Below are 22343 nucleotides of genomic sequence, written 5' to 3'. Positions count from 1 at the left end.
TTCTGAGATAAAACTGTTCATTTTAAAAATTCTAATGTTATATAATTAAATTCTGATGTTATATAATGTCACTGCCTCCTATTCTGCAGCATGACTCCTCTTGTCTGAATACGGTTATTCTTATTAGTTGATGCTGTGCTTTAAAAGCAAACATAACCCTGGCCTGAGTGGGAGAAAAAAGAGAATTCTGACTCCCTGCTGGCTATGGGAACTTAGACAAGTCACTTTACCTACCTCTGGCCCAGTTCTTCTGCTATGAAATTAGGGTGCTGGAGAGGGAATTAGTAATTGTTGAATACCAACTATACTTTTTTTTTTTTTTTTTTTTTTTTTTTTTTTTGTGGTATGCGGGCCTCTCACTGTTGTGGCCTCTCCCGTTGCGGGGCACAGGCTCCGGATGCGCAGGCTCAGCGGCCACGGCTCACGGGCCCAGCCGCTCCGCGGCATGTGGGATCTTCCCGGACCAGGGCACGAACCCGCATCCCCTGCATCGGCAGGCGGATTCTCAACCACTGCGCCACCAGGGAAGCCCGCAACTATACTTTTATATTTCATTAAATCAAGAACGTTGATTAACTCAGTGGCTGAGGAGACACAAATTTAGACATTTTCAGTAATTTGGCTTAGGACTTCCATACTAAGCAGTAAGAACTGGAATTTGAATCTCGCTCCAAAGCATTCCGCCACACTCTCTCTCATTGGATCATATAATTGCTGATTGCTGCTTCTAGATAAAACCTGTGCGTTTCTACTTTGTATGCACCGTGTGCTTTCCCCTCTTCGTTGCCTTACCTTGTGCTGCTTTCTGTTTCTCAGGCCCTACCATCAACTGTTTGTTGATCAACATCCTTTATTTAAAGTTAGCTTACAATAGTTTCTACTTATTTCACAGAACTACTTATTTCTTTAAATTCCTATGACATACATAGGTATAGCAGGGGTTCCATACTCAAAGGCCTACAAATGCTCACAACAAGAATGAAGCAGGTATATAAGTGAAGTAAACCAGAAGTAAGAGAGCAGAAGAAAATAGGGTTATGACAAACTGGCATCCTTAATGGTTAGTATAATAGTATCTACACCCTTCTCAGCTATACCTCATTGTTGCCAGATCCCCCCCCGCCCTTTTTTTTCCTAAGGAAAAGAGGGTCATATGTAGATATTTCTTATGGTATTTCGTGATTTTAAAAACATTGGGACAGATTTTAGCCTCTGATTTATATTATGTAATACATTACTTGATCATTCAGTGATCATATTGTAGTCACTAATAGCTTAATCTGGAAAAATACGAGAATAGTAAGCTCCTCCTGAGCTCTTCCACTTGAGCAATTTAAAGCAGTTAATAATATCACTAACCAAGGTTGGAAAGTGGAATGGCAGGTGTTTAGGGACAAATAATGGTTAGTTTGGCATGTTAAATTGAAAATGAAAGTCAGGAGGTGTGTTCTGTACAGAGATTTGGAAAGTCATCGGCAGTTAGGTGACAGTGGAAGCCTCAGAAGTAAGGTAATCCAGAAAAAGTACATGCAGAGTGAAAAGATTAGTGACAGAACCATGGGGAATACCAATTCCAGGGAACATGAGGAAAAAGAAGAATGGAGGGAGGGTGGAAGCGAGGAAGGTTCAAGCCAGGAAAGACCAAGAAACAAAGGGAATAGTATAAATACTGCAGAGAGACTGAGCAGAAGGGAGGAGACCAAGAGAGATGCCTAAAGATTTAGTAATGAGGAGATTGTGTACGCCTCTGCCAGAATACATTTCAGCAATGAGATGGATGCGGATTTCAGATTATCTACAAGTGTTAGCATGTGTGGATCAGTGGAAACTTATGTACTGTCAGTGGGAGTATGAATTGATATAGCTTTAAAAACAACGACAATGTGGTGCTGTCTTGTAAAGTTGAACATTATAATGTAAGACATACATGTATGTATATATCTGTATATGTCTCTGCTAGAGAAATTCTTGTACATGCGCACCAGGAGACACAAGAATGTCTGTAGCAACAAGGAGGGAGGGGGCAAGTAACTCAAAACTCTATCAAATAAAATGAATAAGTAAATTGTGATATAGTTACATTTTAGTTTATTCTCAATTTAAGGAATTACAGCTGTACTTAACATGAATAAGTCTCAGAAACAAAATAGTGAGTGAGGCAAAGCAATCACAGACCATATTTTTAAAAATTGATTTAACAACCACTTTAAAATCACTTACTGTGTACCCATTCTAACTTTACTGATATTATTTAATTTAATCACACATATATAAAGTATGATTTTTTTAAAGCTCAAAAATAAGCAAAAGTAAAATAATACATTGTGCAGGGATACAGACAGGTGTCTCAAAAAAACACAAGGGAATAATCTTAAAATTCGGAATAGTTGGTTACCTCTAGACAGGAGGCAGGGAGATAACATAGGGAAAGAGCATGTAGATGATGCAACAGTACTGATGTTGTAGTTCTTAAGTTGACAGGTATTTATTACATTGTTTGGTAACAACCAATATTATGTGTTAAACTGTTATTTTTAAAAGGTAAAATTATGATTCTTGCACAAATACAAAATGAATACATGTCAAATGTTTTGTTTAAATCATTAAATATATAAGGGAATCAGGAAGATATTACAGCCACTTCAAGGGAGAATTCAAAGTACCACGCATACATGCAGGCAGTCAGGAATGCTGAAATGAATTTACAAATAGTTGCAAAACGGGTCAACATCCACGGGGCAATAATCAGTTACATCCCACTGGACATAATTCATTGGTATTTTTATGGACAAGAATTTCTATTTTACAAGTTTTCAACAACTTACAGAGTTGTAAAATAGCTCAGGCCAAAAGGAGGCACTGAAGAGAGGATATACCTAGTAATCATTTTTGCCTATTCCAAAGTCTGTCACAATTTTTCCTGACTCAAGTAAACTTTTATATGTACCAAATATTACATAAAAATAGAATGAAGGATAAAAAAGGTAAGTGTACTAATCTGTGTTTCTCTTTTAGTGTGTTTGTTCATAGAGGGAGAGGCAAGGGTTCTGTCTTGAGGAGGGGATCAGATTTAAAGGAAGGGTGGCTTTGATTTTGTTTTCTTAAATAGAGGAGATTTAAATGTGTGCATTGGCTTTGGGAAAGGAGCCAGTGGAGGGTGAGTGATAGTGAAGGCAACAGTGGACATTCTAGAGGAGGCAGTAGCGATTATGTTCAAAATCGCAGGTTAGATTTAGAGAGAGGAAGGGGATTCTCCTTCCTCTGAGATGGGAGGAAAAGGAAGGGAGTCAGGCTATAGATTTATTTGAAGTCATAAAAAATGAAGTTGAGAATCTCTAAAGAAAAAGAAGTATTTATGATAGGTGGCTTAAAGAATACAGTTAAGGTTTACTGAATGGAATAGGAATGATACTAGGATGAATAAAAGGATTGCCATGACAACCTTTCACATTGTGTTAAGCACTAATTGTCTGAAAATACTGGTCAGGATTTTCATTTTTTAGAGTGCAAGATAGAGTAACCGCCTGAATGAGTTTATAGTCTTGAGCAGATAAGATATAAAGACAAAAGATTTTCAATAAGGAGATTATAAAGTCTTAAAAATTATCAAGTGTAGATACTGTATGAGTTTGTAACAATGTAATTAAAAAAAAAAAAAACTTGGGGTACAAGTGTATACTCTGAGATCCAGCTCTGTCACTAACAGTTTACAAGGCATTAGCCACTTTCTTAATATCTGTGGACCTTAGAGTATTCACCTATAAAAAGAGGGGTTTATTAGACTAGACAGTTTCTAAATTCCCTTCTTGGAATCTGTGAGAAAACTAAAGAACAGTTGACACTGACCTGGATATAAGATATGATTTAAATGGGCAGAGTTGAGTCTAGGTATCATTTAAGATGGAAGAAGTGGCAAGAGAAAAAACATAGGGCTTATTTGGAAGGCGGTAGGTACATCATTTTGGTTGCATTTACTCTGAGAGTTCATGAACGGGCACTAATGAGGAGAAAGTAGGAAAGTGTATTTTTCTCTCCAGCTGTAGTTGTCTTTTACACTTTACATGTGCATAGTAAACTCTCAGGAAATATTTTTTTTTTTTTTTTTTTTTTTCGGTATGCGGGCCTCTCACTGTTGTGGCCTCTCCCGTTGCGGAGCACAGGCTCCGGACGCACAGGCCTAGCGGCCATGGCTCACGGGCTTAGTTGCTCCGCGGCATGTGGGATCTTCCCGGACCAGGGCACGAACCCGTGTTTCCTGCATCAGCAGGCGGATTCTCAACCACTGCGGCACCAGGGAAGCCCAGGAAATATTTTTTATAGATTTGACCTTGCATATCCAGAACTAGTACAACCAAATTATTTGGGGGTATATGTTCTATATGTTCTTTTTGTTGGTACAGAGAAAGGGCAAGGTTAACTTCAATTTGTAGTCACATGAACTGTTTCAAAGATGCAGCTGTTAATCTTTAAAACAAGATGTTTCTGCCAGAATGAGACAATTTTCAAAGTAATTAAGACTCAAGTGACAGTTATCAACTCAAGGCAAGAGGGTATAGAACTAATACTAAGTAACTACCCCATGGCCAGGTAGTGGTTAGGCTGGCCAACTTAAAACTTCAGGCTATACCACAACTTGGAAAATAGACATAAAAACTGAGGTTCAGAGATTAAAATAACTGTCTTTGTTATATACAACTAGTCAGAGGCAGAGCCAGTTCAGGAGCTCAGTTTCTTTCCATTAAGACCCATAGGTAGGTAGGTACTGGAGTTTCTGACTCCAGCCTCAAGCCATATTTTAAAATGGTATCATAAGAGGACATTTACAGAAAACATATTTGCATGTCTGACCCCAACTCCACAGAAATCTAGGCCTCAGTGGTCATGTTTTAACAAGGCTGCAGTGTATTAATAATGATGTATTCTAAATATGGCATATACTGAACTACAGCTATAAACTATACTCTTCCAAACTATAAGTAGGAAAACACTCATTTATCTAATTTCGTTTCAGGTATCTACCTGTCAGATTTAACATACATTGATTCAGCATACCCATCAACTGGCAGCATTCTAGAAAATGAGCAAAGATCAAATTTGATGAATAACATTCTTAGAATAATTTCTGATTTACAGCAGTCCTGTGAATATGGTGAGTTTCTGAGGGTAATGCTATGATTCATTTACACAGGTTGATGGCCACTTTTCACACAACAGGGAACATCATCTTAATATAAAGGAAAATAATGATTGTTTTATTTTACTGTTTAATATTTAGCATCTTGTTGAAGATCTTGCTTTTAAGGAATTGAAGTATTTCATATTTTAAATGCTAAGTTTTATCTTTTGCTTTTCTGTTATTTTGTAGAACTTTGCTAACATAATTTTCACAATTATTTTCTATTCTCTTCATCTCATTTGATCTCCCTGATCTATTATGTAAATAGTTCTTTTATTTAGTTAGTTAGGGAGGGAGCTGAGACCCTTGATCCTAGTAACAGTTGACTAGCTTTCTTGAGTCCTATGTTGAGTAAAAATAACCAATTTTTGTGCAAAGATGTATTTTATGGAAACACATATATAGAAAGAGCTTTTGCAAGCCCAAATGATTAGAAAAAAAATGTTTTAATGTTTTAAAATGTCTGGATGCTTTCAGTTTGATAGGGAATAAAGGTAGACTATTATAGCTATATAATTTGTATGGTGTTTAAAAACTGTGAGTTTACATTATCTGAAAGCTAAATCAAATCATCTCTTGTTTTATACTTTCCTCCATTTTTTTTAACATAACATCAAATTGTAATGTTAAATTAATCGTATTTGAAATTTCTAAGTAGGGAAGAAAAAACTACTTTACAGATGTGAGCCAGGCTTCTTTAAAAATAAAAAACCTAAAGAGCCTTACATCTTGTATTTAGATGAGGTTTGAATATAAATCACAATGATGTCTCTGATTTTTTTCCATGAAGTTTCTCAAATACGTGGGACTTTGTAAATGGGGCTATGTGGGTTTTTTTTTCTTCTTCTTCTTCTTTTAATCTATACAAACAACATACAACTGTAGTTTTCTAAATTACCTCCAGTTTTACATTAAATAACATTTACGTAAGTAATGTCCTTCTAGAGCTCGTTTAAATTTTGGTGCCATGTGGCCTTAATTTACCTTTAAATATATTTTTCTCAGCTTAACTTTAAAAATTCTGCCTAAGATGTACTTTATCAGATGATTATTTATCACATTTTGCCTAGATATCCCCATGTTGCCTCACGTCCAAAAATACCTGAACTCCGTTCAGTATATAGAAGAACTACAAAAGTTTGTGGAAGATGATAATTACAAGTAGGTTGGATCTTCAGAAGTGGTTTGTATAACTTCGTCCTGTCCTCCACCCTTTCATCACCGTGTATTTAAACATCTAAATCCTACATCTTATCACGCATATGCCTAATCCAGTTGTACATTTACAATGGTAGAGGTTATTTACATGTATTTCTTTTTAATCACTTGATGTGATTGAGCCAATATACAAGTACCTCCTCTGTTTTTCCATTAATAAGCATTTCATGTTTCTCAAGTTGTTGAGAGCTGATGTTTGGTTGTTCTAGTTTTAAATTTTTTCCTTTCTCTAAATTCAAGCATTAAATCTTTATGGAAATTTATCTTTGAATAGGCTGAAAAATTAATGAAACAGTCTGTGAATAGACAAATTACTCCTTTTTTAATGGTAATTTTTATCACAATTTTGAACTCATTTTCAGTTGTTTTTGTGTATTGAGAGAATATTGAACCTCCTGGATGCTGGGTTACAGACATATTTGTTCAATATAGCACCACACTTGCCCTTTTTTCTATTCAAGCAAATCCTTCTTCATTAAAGATTTTTAAACATACTTTTTTTTTTTTTTTTTTTTTTTTTTTCTGGTACGCGGGCCTCTCACTGTTGTGGCCTCTCCCGTTGCGGAGCACAGGCTCCGGACGCGCAGGCTCAGCGGCCATGGCTCACTGGCCTAGCCGCTCCGCGGCATGTGGGATCTTCCCGGACCGGGGCTCGAACCCGTGTCCCCTGCATCGGCAGGCGGATTCTCAACCACTGCGCCACCAGGGAAGCCCTAAACTTACTTTTAAGACAGCTGATACCCATTTCCTTTACCTTAACCATCCACAGTCCTGCCCAAGGGAGGAAGGATTTTTAAAATCATTAACCCTTTTTTATTTTTCAGTGGTGTGCTATACATCATGACTGCCAGGTTTTTTCCCAAAAGACAGGAGGATAAAGAGCTTATTTCTCTTGAGACTTCTCATTTTCCTTGTAGCTTCATTTGTTAATTTCAAAATTTTGTGCTGTTCCCAAGCTTTCAAATTTAACTTTGTGTCTTCCACAAATATTTTTTCCAGTAAAAGGTTATACTTTAAAATTTTATTGACGTGAAAGACTAGGTTATTTTTCAGTATTAATGCATTATATAAAATTTTTCTTATGCCGTATGATAGTGATTATCAACTTCCTTGTTCCCTAACTTTCAACAATTTTTAAAGAATTCTGCAGTACAGAATTAGTACCAATAAAAGACTAGAAATTCTAGAAAACAACTAGAAATAACTTTTCTTCTAATATTAAATATATTAAGAAGCTCTGTATTTATACTTAAATGTATCTAAACTTTTATTAACGTTTGAAAACACCTTTATTGCCACCTTCTCCACCATACCATATTACTACCACTTTATATTTCTATATCAATTTTTATTTTACAGAAAATTTTCACAGGGTAATTCATTTGAAAATGTATGAGGTCAATGGATCAGCTTTTTAAGGTTGGAGTTGTTTCACAGATCTGATGTTGCCCTAGGTTGTAAGCTTCTTGAGTTTGATGGTCTGTGTCATATTTATCACTATTTCTTCCATCTCTCTAATTACTGACATAGCACAAAACACTCATGTTTTGTCCAATTACGTACAGAAGATTATCTTAAAACTCAAAATATGAGTAAGTACTTAATTAAAATTTCTATGTCTGGCTCAAGAAACTTAATGGGTTTAAAAGAAGTTAAAGTTTATTCAGTAGAAATGAAGTCTAAGAAATTGTTGCATAATTATAGAGGATGGTGAATTTTAACTTCAAAAGGATAGAGTTGGCCAGTTAAGCCATTTAGCAGTTTTAGCTGTCTATAACCTGACATATTATAAGATAGCTTCATTTTGGTAGGAAAGCGGATGCTATTATACTGATTTTTGTTTTCATGAGTAGCTAGAACTCGAGCAGCCTTCTCATTATATTCATTAACAAATATTTATTCCGCTTTTGGTATTGATGAGTTATTGTGCTAGCTGCTGGGATTATAAAAGTAAGATCTTGTTCTTGCCCTTAAGAAGCTCAGTCTAATGCAAAATACATCCACAAAACAAATAATTATGAAACAATTCAAACAGTACTATACTAGAGATGTGCCCAGGATGCTATGGGAACATAGATGAGAGGAGACCTAAGTCAGCTTTAAGTGGGAAAAGTGAAGAGAAAAGAAACATGAACAGCTTGAGGTGACATTATTACCTGAGGCTGCATCTTAACAGGTGAGTAGGAGTTAGCTCTACCTGAAGAGTTAAGAAAGGTGTTCCAGGTTATGGAAATGATCAAAGGAATAGGGTGGGAAACTTTGTTCACTTGGGGAACTTACAAGTCTCTTGGTAGTGTTGGAGCATCGTATGGGGAACTGAAGAAGGAAGATAGTGTTTTCCTAAAGATAGAGTTGTATTGCATGAACCTACTGATTAAATGTGTTGAAAATCAGAGCATTTTAACATAAGAGCCATTAAGGTGATAAGTTAGGGAAAAAAATGGTTTTTATGATGAAAAATGTAAATAAAAATGTACTTCATTTATCCATAGGCCTCTGTTTTTGGCAACTTCATCTATATAGGCAGCCAATATCACTAGTACAAATTACATGTATATGTTTTAATTGGGGTGTAAATCTTTCAAAGTTATTTCATTTTAATACTGAGCATAATATCTTTTCTCAGTGAATCAGCATCACTGCTATATATAGTGTTTTGATGATGATAAGGCAACTGACACTGACTAGCCTTCACTGCTGTGCTGTTTAAATGCTTCGGGTTTTATACTGCTGTTGGTTATCAGCTGTTATTGATAGCAATGTGATTCTCCCATAGACTTCTTTTGTCCCTTTCTATTTTGGTTCTGTGTTAGGAAATTGTACTTGTTTTGTTTACTTCTTTGTCTTCCACCTACTAAACTGTGAGCTTCAGAAGGGAAGAGACACCATGTCTGCCTTAGTCTCCATTATTCCAGTGCTGAGAGCACAGTGCCCGACACAAAACAGGTGTTCAGTGAATGAATGCAGCATAGTCTGGCGCCCAAATAATTAAAGCCAACTACTCTGTAAAAAGAAAAAGAGCAGAGAGTTCTGGTTAATCAAACATCGGTTCAGGGCTTCCCTGGTGGCGCAGTGGTTGAGAGTCCGCCTGCCAATGCAGGGGGCACGGGTTCGTGCCCCGGTCCGGGAAGATCCCACATGCCACAGAGCCTGCGTGTCTGGAGCCTGTGCTCTGCAACGGGAGAGTCCACAACAGTGAGAGGCCCACATACTGGGGAAAAAAAAAAAAAAAAAAAATCTGTTCAATACATGCATTTTACATGGTCAAATAATTCTAATACAATTATATATAATTTCTTCTTTAGGATATCAAAGAAATACAAGTTAAGAACCTATAATAGATTCATCATTATAATATCATTTATATTGTGCAGTTTCATTGTCCAGTTCCAGTCGGTGAACGCTAAAAAATAAAAAGTCTTTACTAATTTCCAGACAAGTGCTTAATAATAATACAGAGTACACCAAAGTGTATTTCAAGGACTACATCAAAATATTTTCTACAAATGCTTTAGTATCCTATTTCCTGAAACAGTTTCCACTGATAGGAATTATAATCTCTTTTTGCCATGGAACTCAAAACTGATATTTTATCCTAAATGGAACTTAAGCCAACTAACAAACTTTGACTCTGGAAAGGTATTTATCATGGATTTTGTAAATAGCCTTTTTATTTGTATAGATAGATCTTCCTTTTGATAAGTTGAGTTGGTTGTTTTTTTTGGATGGTTAGTTTTAAATAAGGTGTTTTTTAAATTTTCAGTGTTACAGAGGCCATTAACCCATCCAGTAAAGATTCTAGAAAGAATTTGCATAATAGATTTAATAATATATGTGAAAGTTACTGAATTTAATTGTCAAGTATCAATATAACCTCAAGTTAAATCACCTTTTAGTCATTCATCAAATATCTTTAAATGTGTTGAATTGTTTGGCAACATTGGGGTAGTTTGGGGAGATTTCTCTGATTTTTCTTTTTTTTGTTTTTTGCGGTACACGGGCCTCTCACTGTTGTGGCCTCTCCCATTGTGGAGCACAGGCTCCAGATGCCCAGGCTCAGCGGCCATGGCTCACGGGCCCAGCCGCTCTGCAGCATGTGGGATCTTCCCGGACCAGGGCACGAACCCATATCCCCTGCATTGGCAGGCGGACTCTCAACCACTGCTCCACCAGGGAAGCCCTCTGATTTTAAATATAAGTTTTTGATGTTTTTTTCCCTCCCTAATATATCCTGGAATCACTGTAAGATCAGCTTTGTATGAAGGAGAGAGGAGACTTAAAGATTGCTCTTGAAGAAAAATATATAGCTGAGATTATTTTATAAAAATGTTTTTAGGTTTTTGGTAGAAAATACATGATTTTAATATTATTTTGTCAAATGTTAATCATTTTATGTGCTTTGTTTCTTTTTTGAAATTCAGGCTTTCATTAAAGATAGAACCAGGGACAAGCACACCACGTTCTGCTGCTTCCAGGGAAGATTTAGTAGGTTAGTGCAGCTTTCTCTCATTACCGAGTAATAAACCAGATAACCTAATAAGAAAGAATATAACACTTAGCACATTTTATTCTGCATGCACAGTTTTCTTTTTGGTATTAAAATATGTCCGTTTTTCTGTTGGTTTTCTTGTTTAATCAAAAATCGTTACTTATAGTTTGTACAAATAAATACGTAATGTACAAATAAATACAAATAAATTTATAAATAAATATGCCAACTAATCAAGAAAAATAGATATATCCAACAGAAAATAATAAATGTTTATGAATATCGACTCTTTTTTAGTTAAGAATACACTGTCCTAGGCAAAAGGCTTGATTACATTAGAAATTTCTGTGGTCTAAGTGGGAATTCTATTACTTTGAATAATTATAGGAGTCAATTTTAGTGGCTTAATTTTTTTTTTAATTTCACTCTAATACTGGACCAAGTACTGAAAGTATTAAAAAATAGTGTTAGTCCCTTAATTTTTATCTGTTGCATTACAATAGGAATTTATATGTATACCACACATAACCAAAAATATAAAATTGAAGAGAATTATTTATTTTTTAAAAATTCGTAGGTAATACCTTTTTTAAAATTCTAAAACAAGAGCTTGGCACTAAGCTTTATATTATTGTATATTTTAAAAATATTTGGAGACCCATCTAATGAGGTATGAAGGAACTGAGGGAACAAAGCCATGACATTGTCTTGGAAGAAGAGTATTCCAAGCAGAGGAAATCATTTCAGTCTAAATCTGTTTAAGTTTGCTTTTCTTTTCATTCTTAAAGTGATACTTTGTAAATCTGTACATTTTTGAGTTCCATCTTTTTAATTCCCATAAGCTTGAACAGTGTCAATATAGATTTAAATTCTAACTTGAATGCTTGACCTACCCTACACATTCTTTATCTAAGAAGAAGCTGAAACTAAGAGTGAAGAAGTCATGTGTAAAATTAAATGAGCCCTGAACTAGGATTCAGAAGACCTGAGTGTTTAGTCCAGGTTTCATCTGTGATATGAGATCCTTACCCCTTCTCTTCTAATTCTGCTGCTTCCTCTGTAAATGAGGAGGATATTTATACTGGCTACTTAGTGCAAGTAAAATAGATAGAAATTAATGGATATTGTATGTATTGAGGTTTGTGTTTTAAGATTCAGAAAATAAATATTTCTCTTGTTCAGTCAATTAAATAGAATTAATATTATCTTAAAATTTAAACCACATTTTATATTTCATATCAAAGGATTATAAATAAAACAATTTTTTTAAACCATTTAACAATTTCTCTCCCTCTCCCTCTCCCTGTGTGTGTGTGTGTGTGTGTGTGTGTGTCTGTCTGTCTGTCTGTCTGTGTCTATGTCTATGTCTCTCTTTTTTAATTTAACCCTTAGGTCCTGAAGTAGGAGCATCTCCACAAAGTGCAAGAAAAAGTGTGGCAGCTGAAGGAGCCTTGCTACCACAGACACCACCATCCCCTCGGAACCTGATTCCACATGGACATAGGAAGTGCCATAGCTTGGGTTATAAGTCAGCATTTTTAATTTTATCTTTCAAATTTTTTTTTGTTGTTGGATTTCTTTTCTATTTATTTTACTAGTTGGACAGAAAATAGTGTCCTTGCATAGTTTTATTTGTGTAACAGTAGTCTTTTTCTGATTTAGTAAAATATCTTGTTTGCATAAAGGCATTTATTTCTTCCTTTACCTTAATTTGGAAATGAGCTTTTTCCAACAGTGCCTTCACATCTGGGGGAGAAAAATGAACATTACAGATCATCATCATAAATTAAATCAGGAAAGCAATATACCATTTTCATTTTAAATTATCATAAGTATCAAGAGTGATCACTTATCTTAACCCAAATAAGTCACTGTAAATGAAGCCTATAAAAATTGTTCTTTTTATTCCTAAATATAAAAAAAGGGAAACTGATTTTTTGTTTAGCTTTGCAAGATTGTTTTCTCAAAATGGAGCCCAAGGTTCACCTTTGCCATGATTTTTGTGAAAATTTAATAGCTATTTTCCAAAAGTGAATGTGAAAACAATTTTTAATGTACCCAAGAATCAAGATAAAATTATTCTCTGTTACATAGGAAGATATGGCCTAGTTTCCTAAAATACTTTCCCTAAACTGTTAGTTTGAGGCTCTCATGATAAAATCTGTGTGTTCATTAGTATGAGAGTTCAGAAGTAAGTTCAGGATAGCAGGTAAATCTTTTATATCCTGAATCTTTATATGAGTATCTTTTATATCCTGAATTAGTAACAGTAATAAAAGATATGAAAAATATTTCTCTTTGTTTCCAGTTTCATTCATAAAATGAACACAGCAGAGTTTAAGAGTGCAACGTTCCCAAATGCAGGGCCAAGACATCTATTAGATGATAGCGTCATGGAGCCCCATGCACCATCTCGAGGCCAAGCTGAAAGCTCTACTCTTTCTAGTGGAATATCAATAGGTGAGAAATAATTCTCTGAGGGTTCCAACTTAATGAAAAATAAGATTTTTAATAAAACTCAGCTGGGAATGAGTAATTAACCCTATTACAAGTAGAAAAAAAATTGATAAAAGCTAAGTAGCAAAGTAGATAATGAGATGATACTACTAGTAACTACTGAAGTTAATAATTCATAATTGTTTGAAAAGTGCTTGATGGTTTGACTTCAGAAGGGGAGGCATTTGAGGAATGCTGAGAAGAGAACATGTGCTGATTGAATTGGTTACTGCATGTAGTTGGGATGTGGGAATGAGGAAAAGGGCAGATCAAGTATGACTTCCAGTTTTTTAGATTAAGCAACTAGTTAGATGGTGGTGCTATTACCAAGGCAGAGAACACTAGAAGAGCAGCCATTTGTAAATGTCCAGGTATTTGTGAAGGATGACTAGGTTTGGGGAATTAAGAATTCTGTTTTGGACATGTTTGGTCCATATTGAGTTGTCAGGTAGGTAATTGAATGTATGAATCTGGTGCTTAAATGGGGTAAGGTCAGGTTTGTAGATACAAGAATAAGAATTAGCATATTTATAGTATTTCAAGCCATGAGACTGGATGAGGTCACCTAGGGAGAGAATGTAAATAAATAAGAGAAGACATTCTAACATTTGGAGGTGTGATTAAAAAAAAAAAATTTCTTTTTTTAATGGTGGGCCATCAAAGGAAACTTCAAAGGAAAAAACAGTGTGGTATCACAAAAGCCCAGTAGAGGAAGTATCTCTGAAGGGCGGGCAGTGTTGAATGTATCAATATAAAGTGCACAGAAGAGAAGTAAGGTGAGAATGGGAGTTGATCACTGGATTTGGCAAGATCAAAGTCACTGGGTGCCTCATCTGGTGGGGGGTGGGGCACCAGCAATGTGGAGGACGCATCAGCCAGGGCGATCGTGATGATGACGTAGCTTTCAAGAGTGGGTTCCTTGGTTTAAACGTTTGAAAAGCTTGTGGCAGATTTTCAACAGGTGCAATATTGAAGGATCTGGTTCTCAAGTGCAAACCCTTCAGTGAGCCCAAGGGGTAACAACACTCTCAGAGCCACTGCAAGATTTACTTGATGTTACAAAGAAAAAGAAACAATTTTCTATAACATGTCCTGACTGTTATTTAGCCTCCTCCAAAGTGTCAACTGTCTGCAGTCAGAACCCAGTTCGTCACACTGACATTGTCTCAAGGTTCAGTTTAGCCTGGGGTCTCACTGCCACAAATATGGTCACCCCACCATGTGGGCACTGTAAGCACCATATAGCAGTTGTCGTTGTCAGCTTCGTTATCATACTAGGGTTACCAAGAGAGAAGAACCAGGGTTTTGGGTCTTGGTGCTCCAGCCGGGTGTCGGGCCTGAGCCTCGGAGATGGGAGAGCCAAGTCCAGGACCTTGGACCACCAGAGACCTCCAGGCCCCATGTAATATTAATTGGCAAGACCTCTCCTAGAGATCTCCAGCTCAACCCTAAGACCCAGCTACACCCAACAGCCAGCAAGCTCCAGTGCTGGACACCCCATGCCAAACAACTACCAAGACAGTAACACAACCACACCCATTAGCAGACAGGCTGCCTAAAGTCATACTAAGTTTACAGACACCCCAAAACACACCACTGGACTCAGCTCTGCTCACTAGAGGGACAAGATCTAGCCCCACCCACCAGAACACAGGCACCAGTCCCCCCAGCCAGGAAGCCTACACAGGCCACTGAACCAAGCTCAACCACTGGGGACAGACACCAGAAGTAAGAAGAAAAACGAACCTGCAGGCAGCGAAAAGGAGACCCCAAACACAATAAGCTAAACAAAATGAGAAGACAGAGAAATATGCAGCAGATGAAGGAGCAAGGTAAAAACCCACCACACCAAACAAATGAAGAGGAAATAGCCAGTCTACCTGAAAAAGAATTCAGAGTGATGATCATAAAGATGATCCAAACTCTCGGAAATAGAATGGAGAAAATACAAGAAATGTTTAACAAGGACCTAGAAGAACTAAAGAGCAAGCAATGATGAACAACACAATAAATGAAATTTAAAATACTCCAGAAAGATTCAGTGCAGAATAACTGAGGCAGAAAAATGGATAAGTGACCTAGAGGATAGAATAGTGGAAATAACTGCCACAGAGCAGAATAAAGAAAAAAGAAGGAAAAGAATTGAGGACAGTCCCACAGACCTCTGGGACAACATTAAACGCACCAACATTCAAATGATAGGGGTCCCAGAAGAAGAGAAAAAGAAAGGGTCCAAGAAAATATTTGAAGAGATTGTAGTCGAAAACTTCCCTAACATGGGAAGGGAAATAGTCAAGTCCAGGAAGCTGAGAGAGTCCCACACAGGATAAACCCAAGGAGAAACATGCCGAGACATATTAATCAAACTATCAAAAATTAAATACAAAGAAAAAATATTAAAAGCAGCAAGGGAAAAGCAACAAACAGCATACAAAGGAATTCCCGTAAGGTTAACAGCTGATCTTTCAGCAGAGACTCTGCAAGCCAGAAGGGATTGGCAGGACCTATTTAAAGCGATGAAAGAGGAAAACCTACAACCAAGATTACTCTACCCAGCAAGGATCTCATTCAGATTCAACAGAGAAATTAAAACCTTTACAGACAAGCAAAAGCTAAGAGAATTCAGCACCACCAAACCAGCTTTACGACAAATGCTAAGGAACTTCTCTGGGCAGGAAGCATAAGAGAAGGAACAGACTGATAAAAACAAAACCAAAACAATTAAGAAAATGGTAATAGGGACATACATATCGATAATTACCTTAAATGTGAATGGATTAAATGCTCCAACCAAAAGACACAGACTAGCTGAATGGCTACAAAAATAAGATCCATATATATGCTGTCTACAAGAGACCCACTTCAGACCCAGGGACACATACAGACTGAAAGTGAGGATTGGAGAAAGATACTCCATGCAAATGGAAATCAAAAGAAAGCTGGGAGTAGCTATACTCATATCAGACAAAATAGACTTTAAAATAAAGACTGTTACAAGAGACAAAGAGGGACACTACGTAATGATCAAGGGATCAGTCCAAGAAGATAATATAACAATTGTAAATATTTGTGCACCCAACATAGGAGCACCTAAATAAATAAGGCAAATAAATGCTAACAGCCATAAAAGGGGAAATTGATGGTAAAAATCATAGTAGGGGACTTTAACACCCCGCTTACACCAATGCATAGCTCATCCAAAATGAAAATAAATAAGGAAACACAAGCTTTAAATGACACAGTAGACCAGATAGACTTAATTTATATTTATAGGACATTCCATTCAAAAATTATAGAATACACTTTCTTCTCAAGTGCTCATGGAACATTCTTCAGAATAGATCATATCTTGGGTCACAAATCAAGCCTCGGTAAATTTAAGAAAATTGAAATCATATCAAGTGTCTTTTCTGACCACAGTGCTATGAGACTAGATATCAATTACAGGAAAAAAACTAAAAAGTACAAACCCATGGAGGCTAAACAATATGCTACTAAATAACCAGAAGATCACTGAAGAAATCAAAGATGAAATCAAAAAATACTTAGAAACAAATGACAGTGAAAACATGACAACCCAAAACCTATGGGATGCAGCAAAAGCACTTCTAAGAGGGAAGTTCATAGCTATACAGTCCTACCTCAAGAAACAAGAAAAATCTCAAATAAACAATCTAACCTTACATCTAAAGCAATTAGAGAAAGAATTAAAAAACCCCAAAGTTAGCGAAGGCAAGAAGTCATAAAGGTCAGATCAGAAGTAAATGAAAAATAAACAAAGAAAACAATAGCAAAGATCAATAAAACTGAAAGCTGGTTCTTTGAGAAGATAAAATTGATAAACCATTAGCCAGACTCATCAGGAAAAAAAGGGAGAAGACATAAATCAACAGAATTAGAAATGAAAACGGAGAAGTAACAATGGACACTGCAGAAATGCAAAGGATCATGACAGACTACTACAAACAGCTATATGCCAATAAAATGGACAACCTGGAAGAAATGGACAAATTCTTAGAAAAGTACAACCTTCCAAGACTGAACCAGGAAGAAATAGAAAATATGAACAGACCAATCACAAGCACTGAAATTGAAACTGTGATTTAAAATCTTCCAACAAACAAAAGCCCAGGACCAGATGGCTTCAAAGGTGAATTCTATCAAACATTTAGAGAAGAGCTAACACCTGTCCTTCTCAGACTCTTCCAAAATATAGCAGAGGGAGGAACTCCCAGACTCATTCTATGAGGCCACCATCACCATGATACCAAAACCAGACAAAGATGTCACAAAAAAAGAAAACTACAGACCAGTATCACTGATGAACATAGGTGCAAAAATCCTCAGCGAAATGCTAGCAAACTGAATCCAACAGCACATTAAAAGGATCGTACACCATGATCAAGTGGGGTTTATTCCAGGAATGCAAGGATTCTTTAATATATGCAAATCAATCAATGTGATACACCATATTAACAAACTGAAGGATATAAACCATATGATAATCTCTAGATGCAGAAAAAGCTTTTGACAAAATTCAACACCCATTTATGATAAAAACTCTCCAGAAATTGGGCATAGAGGGAACCTACCTCAATGCAATAAAGGCCATATATGACAAACCCACAGCCAACATCATTCTCAGTGGTGAAAAACTGAAACCATTTCCACTAAGATCAGGAACAAGACAAGGGTGCCCACTCTCTCCACTGTGATTCCACTTAGTTTTCAAAGTTTTAGCCACAGCAATCAGAGAAGAAAAAGAAATAAAAGGAATCCAAATTGGAAAAGAAGAAGTAAAGCTGTCACTGTTTGCAGATGACATGATACTATACACAGAGAATCCTAAAGATACCACCAGAAAATTACTAGAGCTAATCAATGAATTTGGTTAAGTAGCAGGATACAAAACTAATGCACAGAAATCTCTTGCATTCCTATACACTATCAACAAAAAATCAGAAAGAAAAATTAAGGAAACACTCCCATTTACCATTGCAACAAAAATAAAGTACCTAGGAATAAATTGACCTAAGGAGAAAACTGTAAGACACTGTATGAAAGAAATAAAAAACAGTACAAACAGATGGAGAGATACACCATGTTCTTGGATTGGAAGAATCAACATTGTGAAAATGACTATACTATCGAAAGCAATCCTCAGATTCAATGCAATCCCTATCAAACTACCAATGGCATTTTTCACTGAACTAGAATTTAAAAAATTTACAATTTGTATGGAGACAAAAAAGACCCCAAATAGCCAAAGTAATCTTGAGAAAGAAAAACGGAGCTGGAGGAATCAGGCTCCCTCACTTCAGACTATACTACAAAACTACAGTAATCAAGACAGTATGGTACTGGCACAAAAACAGAAATATGGATCAATGGAACAGGATAGAAAGCCCAGAGATAGAAAACCCACACACCTATGGTCACCTTATCTTTGACAAAGGAAGAAAGAATATACAGTGGAGAAAAGACAACCTCTTCAATAAGTGGTGCTGGGAAAACTGGACAGCTACATGTAAAAGAATGAATTTAGAACACTTCCTAACACCGTACACAAAAATAAACTCTAAAAGGATTAAAGACCTAAATGTAAAGCCAGACTTTACAAAACTCTTAGAGGAAAACGTAGAGCACTCTATGACATAAATCACAGCAAGATCCTTTTTGACCCACCTCCTAGAGTAATGGAAATAAGAACAAAAATAAACAAATGGGTCCTAATGAAACTTAAAACCTTTTGCACAGCAAAGGAAACCATAAACTAGACAAAAAGACAACCCTCAGAGTGGGAGAAAATGTTTGCAAACAAAGCAACTGACAGAGGATTAATCTCCAAAATATACGAGCAGCTCATGCAACTTAATATCAAAAAAACAAACAACCCAATCCAAAAATGGGCAGAAGACCTAAACAGACATTTCTCCAAAGAAGGTACACAGATTGCCAACAAACACATGAAAGGGATGCTCAATATCACTAATCATTCGAGAAATGCAAATCAAAACCACAATGAGGTATCACCTCACACCAGTTGGAATGGCCATAATCAAAAAATCTAGAAACAATAAATGCTGGAGAGGGTGTGGAGAAAAGGGAACCCTCTTGCACTGTTGATGGGAATGTAAACTGATGCAGCCACTATGGAGAACGGTATGGAGGTTCCTTAAAAAACTAAAAATAGAGCTACCATATGACCCAGCAATCCCACTACTGGGCATATACCCTGAGAGAACTGTAATTCAGGAGGAGACATGTCATACAGTGTTCACTGCAGCATTAATTACAGTAAATAGCCAGGACATGGAAGCACCCTAAATGTCCATCAACACATGAATGGATAAAGAAGACGTGACACATGTACAATGGAATATTAAAAGAAACGAAATTGAGTTATTTGTAGTGAGGTGGATGGACCTAGAGTCTGTCATACAGAGTGAAGTAAGTCAGAAAGACAAAAACAAATACCGTACGCTAATGCATATATATGGAATCTAAAAGAAAAAAAATGGTTCTGAAGAACCTAGTGGCAGGACAGGAATAAAGACGCATGCAGACGTAGAGAATGGACTTGAGGACACGGGGCCGGGGAGGAAGCTGAGACAAAGTGAGAGAGTGACATTGACATATGTACACTACCAAATGTAAAACAGATAGCTAGTGGGAAACAGCTGCACAGCACAGGGAGATCAGCTAGGTGCTTTTTGTTACCACCTAGAGGGGTGGGATAGGGAGGGTGGGAGGAAGACGCAAGAGGGAGGGGATATTGGGATGTATGTATACATATAGCTGATTCACTTTGTTATACAGCAGAAACTCATTGTAAAGCAATTATGCTCCAATAAAGATGTAAAAAAAATTTTTTTTAAGTCACTTGGTGACCTTGACAAGATTTGCTTCATAGAGTAGTGTGGGCAAAGCTTGGAGATTGGAGAATGAGAGGTAAGAAAATAGAGATAGCTATTATGAAGTGGGAGCAGAAAATTGGGACTGGAAAAGGATGTGAGATTAAGAGAGGAATTTGTTTGGTTTTACTTCTTAAACTTTTATTTATTTTCTGAAACTTCTAGATGAGCATTATTTCTTTGGATGTTTGGAGTTAGGAAATCTCCATACCGTGCTATTTTTATTTTTAAAAAGCAATAACGGAGGAAAATGTCTTCTTCTGTGATTAACTGCCTGGTTTCTCAAAGGCTAAGCCTATTATAATTAATATGATCATTTCAATATTGATGAACAGTCAATAGAAAGAAATGTAGGAGTTCATTTTCTTGAACATGTTGACTTCCTTTAACCCTTGAAAGTTTCAAACCCTGAAAGTGAAATTGCTTTGGAGCTGGAATGCTCCATTCAGCAGTTTTATTACAATATTCCCCTTTTTTTATAAATGCAGATGATTAAATGATGACAAAATTTACAGAACAGAAGACAAGTTGGCCACTTGAAATACCTCTCTGTTAATACTGTGAATTGCCTATATGTAAATATCAACCTCAATCTGAAAAACTCATACACAGAATAATTTTGCAAAAGAGAGAGGAAGAACCTTTTTCCAGTTAAAAATGTGTTACACTTATGGAATCTAGCATGTCACTTTAAGCCAAAAATAGTAATTTTAAAAATTACAGCTCTCAATTCAGTACAGAATATTTGGCTTTTCTGTAATACTTATCATAAGTATTATAATGATGATTATTCTTTATTTGTGGCTTTTACTTTCCATAGATGTTCTTTTTGTTACCACAAGACAGTTATCTAGTTATTTCATTCCATTACAGTTAGTGTCTTAATTTAGAGACCTTTTAGAACAAGAAGAGGCTAATTCAATTTTTGCCTTTGTATTTATTGTTTAATTATTCCAAGCCTAAGGAGATAAACAGTAGAGATTGTTACATCTTTGTTTATAAATTTAAAACATCAGACATAGGCATTACCTACCAGGGTGTTTGCTTTAAAACATTCTGAAAAGAAAGTCTGTAACCATAGATGGTAGTTGTTAATACCCACACGCAATTCATAATCACAAAAGGTTTCTTCCTCAGCTGTAACTTTTACATACAATATTAATATATCCCTCGGAGGCTTTGAGAACGTACTCTGGAGAAATTAACCAGTGCTTGGGACTGTGGCCTCTAATGTTTTTTAACATGGTCTATATGTCCTAGGTAACCCTAAAGTAGTCTTGCAAGCCCTGCTAAAGGAGGTGTATCCACTCTGAGCTTCATGCTTCTGGAAGAAACTTTAATTTTCTACAAATAAGTCATATTAACTGTGCTTAAATTTTCAGTCTTTATCACATAATTCTACATCAAAAGATAACCTACAAGACCCCACTGCCAACAACAGATTACTTCCAGTTTCTTATCTGAACCACACAACCAGAAAATTACTTCAGTGACTGTTACTCAGTTCTTCAAATAATGGGACATAACTCATGCCATTCTAACTGTATGGAAGAGGTGTTATTCCATCACATATTACGGGTTCCTTATAGTATTCAAGTTTGAGCCTCTCATAGAACCCTGGTTGTGAAAGTCTGATAGACGATTCAACTTGATACATAAGGGACATATTAATTATTGATTTTATTGAGAGCCAGTATTATCTTTAAAATAACTTTTAAATCAACCTAAGCTGTTTTGGACTCTCCAAATTCTTTCTCCTCAAATTAAGCTAATTTAAAACTTTCTATTTTAACTGATATTCTGGGTCTCTTAAGAGAAACTTTTACATTGTTATGGCACCTTTTTTTTTTTTTTTTTTTCTGAATTTAAGGATTCCATCCTCTTCTACCTTGCCCCTACAGGCAAAAATTGAATGTCATTAAGCTTTTTTATCCTTAGGGTAGTAATGGGTTTTTTGGGGGTTTTTTTGGTTTTGGTTTTGTTTTTTTGGTATGCGGGCCTCTCACTGTTGTGTCCTCTCCTGTTGTGGAGCACAGGCTCCGGACGCGCA

At 36.2% G+C, this 22343-nt stretch overlaps 1 protein-coding gene across 2 annotated transcripts in view; it reads left to right on the top strand.

The window, feature by feature from the left end:
- Positions 1-22343, top strand: part of RALGPS2 (Ral GEF with PH domain and SH3 binding motif 2) — a 170445-nt gene that overhangs the window by 127676 nt on the left and 20426 nt on the right. For both annotated transcript variants that reach the window (XM_059056341.2, XM_059056327.2), the window contains exons 9-13: positions 5012-5149; positions 6247-6337; positions 10816-10883; positions 12276-12411; positions 13192-13343. In XM_059056341.2, coding sequence (XP_058912324.1) covers positions 5012-5149; positions 6247-6337; positions 10816-10883; positions 12276-12411; positions 13192-13343 — 585 coding nt within the window. The remainder of the gene's footprint in view (positions 1-5011; positions 5150-6246; positions 6338-10815; positions 10884-12275; positions 12412-13191; positions 13344-22343) is intronic.

Source organism: Kogia breviceps, chromosome 1, assembly GCF_026419965.1.
Source record: "Kogia breviceps isolate mKogBre1 chromosome 1, mKogBre1 haplotype 1, whole genome shotgun sequence".
Lineage (NCBI taxonomy): Eukaryota > Metazoa > Chordata > Mammalia > Artiodactyla > Physeteridae > Kogia > Kogia breviceps.
Note: the sequence above shows the minus strand (reverse complement) of the source record. Positions and strands in the feature narration are given on the sequence as shown.